This window comes from Trichoplusia ni, unplaced genomic scaffold (genome assembly GCF_003590095.1).
Source record: "Trichoplusia ni isolate ovarian cell line Hi5 unplaced genomic scaffold, tn1 tig00003740, whole genome shotgun sequence".
Taxonomy (NCBI): domain Eukaryota; kingdom Metazoa; phylum Arthropoda; class Insecta; order Lepidoptera; family Noctuidae; genus Trichoplusia; species Trichoplusia ni.
Window position 1 is genome coordinate 43,367 of NW_020800446.1, and position 7,189 is coordinate 50,555.

General features: G+C 50.9%; 1 protein-coding gene across 1 annotated transcript; it reads left to right on the plus strand.

Moving 5' to 3' along the window:
* Window positions 1-5,085: 5,085 nt before the first annotated feature.
* Window positions 5,086-5,619, plus strand: LOC113508071 (protein PopA1-like). The gene has a single exon (XM_026891031.1). It carries the CDS (start codon window positions 5,086-5,088, stop codon window positions 5,617-5,619), a length of 534 nt encoding a protein of 177 aa, XP_026746832.1.
* The last annotated feature ends 1,570 nt before the right edge of the window (window positions 5,620-7,189 follow it).

The window sequence follows — 7,189 nt, forward strand, 5'->3', positions numbered from 1 at the left end:
TTCATAACAATAAGTTCTCTTGACTTCTCTGATAAGAACTATGACGTTGCATGCCAGCCATTATGTGACCGCTACAATAACAGACGGCTTCTAGTTGCTGTTGCCCGCGACCTCATCCGTGTGGTTAGAAGCTATAAGTTATGGTTTATACCTGCATTGTTTTTTCCACATTTTCCTTTGTATCTTTGGTCCATTTGGTACATAGCCTAAAACCTTCCTCGATGAATGGTCTTATCAACACAAAAATATTTTTATAATTTGAACCAGTAGTTCCTGAGATTAGTGCGTTCAATTAAACTCTTCAGCTTTATATATTAGTATAGATTGAGCACAATAATTCATTAAAGTTCCTCTCCCAATTCATTGATTATCATTATTCATTTATTTTTGTTTAGGAAACAAACAGTCTTATACATACAATGTTTACAGATGAGTTCCGTCAAATCAAATATTGTAACAGTGAAAGTTTTTATTTTTTTGTAAAAACAATAAATGAAAAGGTAGAAGAATTTGTGTTGCAAGATAATATTATGTAAGGGTTTATAAAGTAATTGTAAAACACAAACTACAAAATGTTGACAACGTTTTTCTTTAATTCAATTATACACTTAGTCTCAAGTGAATTGGATTAGGTGACTAGTAGGGAATGGGAAGCTTACCGTAATTCATAACATGTCTTGGAGACTCTTCAGGATTTTAACAAGTTTCTTTAGAATAGACCAGATTTATAAGAAACTATTGCAGAGGTTCGCAGCAATGGTGTGAAGAGAGAACACTGGTATTAGTGGTAGTACACAAATAATGGTCTATTATTTCTTGAGGAAGTCTCTTAGTTGACAGTAAATGTCTTATGCTAATGAGTACTTTCACCTTGTTCTTTTGTATTGCTGCTGTTATAGTACCACTATGTTTCCCCTTCACACCATTGACATGAACCTCCATGAAATAAGATTTCCATTATGCACGGGTAACCATGCCATTTATTGGTGCCCTAGTTTTATGTTGCGTTCCATTTAAGATTGCATTCAGAAGGCAAGATCTCTTTACCTATGCCTTATCTACATATGTAGTGTCCATAAATCAAGTATAATAAGTGCAGGATGGGTGGCTGCAACCACTATTATAAAAACACAACACCATGTTGCATTTGAACGGGTCATCCAGTACATAGTGTGTCGCACGGACTCCAACCTGTCAGTATAGAGCACCACACGAGCACAAACTATTGGGGTGCCGGATTGGTGAAAAATGACACGCCTTGTTCCCAAACGAAACTTAGTTTAGTGACGCTCTAACACAGGAAATAAAATGTAAACAAACAAATGTTTACTTAAATCTACGAAGAAAACGTAGGGCTCCGCTGACGACGATAGGGCTCCTTCGATGTCGCTGAGGCTCCGTTGACGACGATAGGGCGCTTCGCTGTGCTATTGGTGAGGGCTTCCTGTCGATGAGGCTTCTTTGCTGTTTCGCTGTTCTTCTCTTGTCGAAGTGTAGCCGCCGAATGTGACGACCCTCTTTATTTTTTGATTGGTCTTCTGCAGAGAAGTCGGCAGGGTGACTTCTACTGCGAATCCGGACTATAATGGCGAGACTAATGGCGCCTCCAGCCAGAACAATATTACTAAGCTAGGGTCGACAACGAGTTCTAAGGGCAGCCCCTGCGGGGCTCGAACCTCGACTTAGCCGTTCGAATCGTATCGAATTTAATGCAAAAACAAAAGAGACAGCTGGATCTGTTTCAAATTATTTAGGGACTTGTTTTATTACTAGTTTGACCGGTATAAGAACGGACCGGTATATCACTAGGGACGGGGGGGCCTCGAGCCTCGCCGGCGAGGACGGACACGATAGTGTCTGCGGTTGTGTGGAGTGTTGCTAGTACTTGTAGTTTGGGAACTAAACGCTTCCTGAAGAAGCGTTGTACTATCGTCTGGATACGTTAACGTGTGACGGGGGCGCTTGATGCGCGACAACAGGGAGGGCTTGTATCGTGCAGCCGCCACGATACGGGGGTTTCTATGCGAGTCCGCTTACTCGAAGAATCGGATGGAGGCACGTTTCATGAACTGCTTGAGGGTCGGCAGTTTAAGATCGCAGTGAAGCTGCGAGTTACGCACGTACCACGGGGCGTCCGTGATCTTGCGCATGAAGCGGTTCTGAAGGGTCTGCAGTCTCCTAAGTCTGCTATCGGTTACGTGTGAGAACACAACGCTTCCGTAGGTCATTATCGGTCTCACGCACAGTTTGTAAATACTCAGCTTACAAGTAAGCGAGAGTTTACTCCGTTTGTTCAACAGACAATGAAGACTGGACAGAGCGAAGGCGGCTCGATTACGAACCGTCCTTATGTGCTCACGAAAATTGAGTTTCCGATCAAGGATAATACCCAAGTACTTGGCTTGCGTCTCCCAAGGGATAGGCTTACCGAAGAGTCGAATGGGGGGAGGAAGAACGGGAGGGCGAGTCCTGTGGCTAAACAGGATCGCCGCGCTCTTGGTGGGGTTAACTTCGATCCTCCATTTCGTGAACCAACGCCCTAGGGCGTCGACCGCGGCCTGGAGGTGTCGACCTATCGGTTCCGGTCTCGAACACGAGTAGAAGATAGCCGTGTCATCGGCGTACATTGCTACTTGGGGCTTGCCACCGGTGGGAACGTCGCTGGTGTACAGCGAGAAAAGGAGAGGAGAGAGCACCGAGCCTTGCGGCACGCCTGCGCGTATCGCGTGAGGAGACGAGAGCGTCCCGTCGACGCGATACTGGAAGGTACGATTCGACAAGTAGTCTCGTATGATGAGCACGAGACGATCTGGCACCTCGAACGAGTACAGCTTGTAAATCAAGCCGTTGTGCCAGACTTTGTCGAATGCCTTTGCGACATCGAAAAGGACCATTCCAGTGAGGTTGCCAAGTTGGAAACCTGCGCTGACATGCTCGACGATACGGTGGACTTGTTGGACGCACTAGTGTTGGGCTCAAAAGCCAAGCTGCTCGTCGGGAATGAGACTCCTGGACTCGGCAAAGTCCATTAATCGAGAGTAAATTATGCGCTCGTACAGTTTCCCGAGAACTTTGAGTAAACTGATCGGGCGGTAACTAGTCGGCTCAGACTTGGGTTTACCCGGTTTGGGAATGCCGATAACTATCGCCTCCTTCCACCTTTGCAGAAACAGGTTGTTACTTAAAGCCGCCAGAAGGACGGAGTGACCGAGAGAGAAGAGGGACTCTAAATCTGGTTGAATATTAGCCCTGCTGTCTACGGGGGAGATATAAATGGAAGCTATGAACAGAGGGCTGTGACCGTTCATGCCTATCCTACAGACGGAAGCCTCAATGAGAGATAGAGGGGGCGGGTCTACAGGGGCGCAGTATAGCGACCTCTTGTAGTAGATAAGCGTGCCACCTAATGTGCCACGGGTACGATCATTGCGGACCATCGAATAGTTCGCAATGTTGGGGTTCCTTTCGCAAGGTTTGAGAAACGTCTCTTGGACGAGAAGTACGTCAACTAGATGGTCGCGGAGGAAGGTCGCGATCTCATCGCGTTGGGACTTAACGCCTCGGGCATTGAAAAATGCTATCCGAAGTTATCGGGGTTTGAGTTTTCCGCTTGTGACTGCCATTAATGACCTGCACGGGAGAACGAGTTTAGGGTTGAGATCAGGCTGCGGATCTCGGAGAAAATCCCCAGGGCTTCCTGGGGAGATCGGCTGGCGCTTAAGCGCTGGGACATGACGTTCATGAGGTCACCATCGAGGACGTCGATGAAGGCTCGAGTGAGTCTCATGTCGGAGGTGGGCTGTGGCGCCGGGGGTGTTTGCCGCGGCGCGCGGGGAGGCCGCTGGGGCTGAGAGGGGGGAGGGATGTTCAGTCCCATCAACGGAGGGATAAAAGGAGCCTGAGGGGCTGGAGGAGGGACTTGCAATCCCATCAACGGCGGGATTCTGGATGCCTGAGGGGCATTACGACGTGCCTGAGGGGCGAGAGGGGTGAACGCACTCGGGTCGCCGAGCTTGCTTCAAAAAGAGGGCCTCTGGGGCCTCAGCGGGGTCTGGGCTGAGGGAGGGGCGGGCGCAGAGGGGCGAGCGGAAGCTCGCTTCGGCGCCTTTTTGGGCTTGGCCGTGGAGGGGGAGAGCCGGCTCTTGGGAGCCTTAGGGCAACCGCGGTAATTGGCGGGATGCCTTGCTCTCCGCAGAGGACGCAGCTCGGAGGCTCCGAGTCTGGGACTGGGATTTTCGGGCGGGGGCAGGACGCCGTGGCGTGGTCGCCTAGGCACTTGACGCACCTGGCGCGCGCCTTGCAGTACGTGCTGGCGTGCCCGTACAACTGGCAGTTGTGGCACTGCCCCGGGAGGACCGCGTTTATGCGGGGTCTCAACTGTGATGCCAGACAGGTGGCACACAGTCTTGACACGGAAGATAGCCTTCGTGTCGGCGGAGCGAGGATAATGGCCAATACCATTTCATATGGCGTTAGGCCTTTGGCACGGTGCATCCGGTGCACCTTGGACACGGCGATGCCCTGCGCCGTGAGATCTTCTTCGATCTCCTTGGTGGAGAGCGAGACCGGGAGGCCCTTGAGGACGACCCTAAGGGTGCGTTCCTCGGGGAGGGCGTAGGTATGATACTGCAGGTGACGTGCCTGCAGCATCTCCGTCAGCGACCTAAAGTCGCCAGACGTAGGGACTATGATTTTAATGCCGTCTTTAACGAGGCGGCCACTCGTGAATTGTACGTGGTGCGTGGTGCACCACGAGGAGACTTCGGTCCATTTTTCCTTCTGGTGAAGGAAAATCGGAGGGGGCTTTTGGCTGCGAGGGAGGACCCTCTGCGAACCAGAAGTGGATTGAACCGCTGAGGCCGGGGAGGCGGCAGCTGCGGGGGCGGGGGTGGGGGCAGGGGCGGTCGCCGAGGGGGCCTCGGTCTTAGCGGCCTTTGCCTGGGTTTTGGGTTTCGCTTTACGCGAACGTTTCTTGCCGACGACCGTGAAGTCGTCGGCAGAGGAGGACGAGGAGGATTCGGAGGAGGACTCCGTGAGGACCTCTTCCGAGTCGGAGGCCATCTCCGCGTCCAAGACCGGCGCGAGATGGGTGAACAGAGGGTGGTCGGCCAAGGCGGCGCGACTGATAGAGGGGCGGGGGTGGGGGTGGGACGCACCGGGCTGCGCGACTTGGAGCGTGCGCTAGGGACGGGGGAAGCTTTGCGCTCAGAGGGAGCGCGGCGGGGCGGGGGGGAGGCGCAAGAGTTGCGCGTGGGCTTGGCCTTAGGGGCGGGCGGGGCGGGCTGCGCGGGGAGCGCAGTGGACGCAGAAGGCGCGGGGAGCGCGGAGGGCGCGAGGGGCGCAGAAGGCGCGGGGAGCGCGGAGGGCTGCGAGTCCGCCGCCGGGAACAGCCCGGGGAACCGTGCGCCGTACTTACGTACCAGCGCAGGGTCATCCCGTGCTAGTGCGACGAAGGACTGGAGCACCTCGACGCTCGGCTGGGACGAGATAGGCGCAGACATCCTAACAACCTACCTGGCGGATTCGAGTACGCGCACGTTCCGGGAGAAGAATCCGCAAGAAACTCCCGGCAATCGTGTCCTAGCGGGGTCGACTAGGAGGCCCCCCAAGGCTGACTGATCCGGACCCGTCCAACTGACTGCCCTGTCCTGAAGGGACGGGGCGGGTGCGTGGGTCGACACCCACTCGGCTTCGTTAACACCGTAAGGTATCCACCGAGTACCACTGAGTCGTAAATAACAACAACAACAGCGGATTTGCAATGACGTATCTAACTGAGATTGCGACAAGACCTCGAACACGTCTTTAAAAAGACACGTCGAGTGCCGACTTTTGATTGCCGACCCAAGGTTCTAAAAAGAACAAGGGAACGACTGTTTACGTGTTGTGAAGCGCGTATACACACGAACTACTATAAATAGTAGCCCGCAGCACACAACACAACGTAAACACGAAACGAGCTGTGACGCGGGGCGCGCCACGAAGTATCTACTCACGTAAACAATATTGTGCGGGACACAATATTTGTTATCGACACTCTTATTTTCCAAAATATAAAAAGTTGTCACATTGACTTGTTACATTCTGATGGTCTCATTAGAGTTGGTTGTAGGCTTTCTCACTCACATTACAAGTACCACACCAAACGTCCTACATTGCTACATGCATCTCATCACATTACAGTACTTAGTTTTAATCATTATCACAAATTACTCATGCATGCTGGTTCAGTTACTGGTGTCTAAATTTATGACGCATATTTATGTGTCATAAATTTTGGGCGTTAAATGGTAGAAATCTTCCTAGAAAGTCAACATAGTTGTGTCAATCTTCTCAATGAGCAATCTTCCTGAGAAGGAACTACCTCCTGAATATCCATTTGTATGACCAGTAAGAGTACTTGTATGATTATGCAGGACCAGTGATGATTTTGATCCGAAAGGGTAGAGGTAGTGATTTAATTCAGGCATTGTGACAGATCCCAGCTCCGAAACCTTTATTTCTACTCTAAACAGATTTATTGCCCGCAGAGGAAAACCTTTCAGCATCTCCTCGGACAATGGTACATGTTTCGCAGGAGCATGTAATGAACTGGCTAGCTTTTTAAAAATAAATGCAAACTACTTACGTGGAAAGTTTGCTTAAATTCTCTCCAGCCTACAGCCCACACTATGGTTTAGCAGAGGGTGCTTTAAAATCAGTTGAAACATCATTTGAAATGTATACTTGCTCTTGCAAACCTTACTTATGAGGAAATGAACACAGTACTTACCCACGTAGAAGCTATCCTGAACTCCAGGCCTCTAACTCCCTTACCTTCTGATCCTTCCACACCATCACATGACGAACATTAACTGTCTTACCCTCTCCTCAGGCACAATGCACTACAAGGTTGAGCACTTTCCCACGTTGTATGAGAACTCAACATTTGAAGACCCACCTCTGGGATAGATTTTATAAAGAATACATTACAGAGCTGCAAAAAAGACAGAAACGCTGCAGAGGAGGACGATATCTTCAACTTGGAGAGATGGTGCTAGTCAAGAATGAGCGGCTGGTACGAGACAGATGGCTGCTCGGGTGAATAACCAGCGTGTATCCAGGCGCCGACGGTGTGACCAGGGTAGCAGACGTGAAGACAACATCGGGCACTCTTCGGCGCACCTTCAATCGGCTGTGCCCGCTGCCA

Excerpts from the sequence above, each read along its gene's own strand:
- LOC113508071 (XM_026891031.1), top strand. The coding sequence starts at position 5,086 with ATGGGTGAACAGAGGGTGGTCGGCCAAGGCGGCGCGACTGATAGAGGG.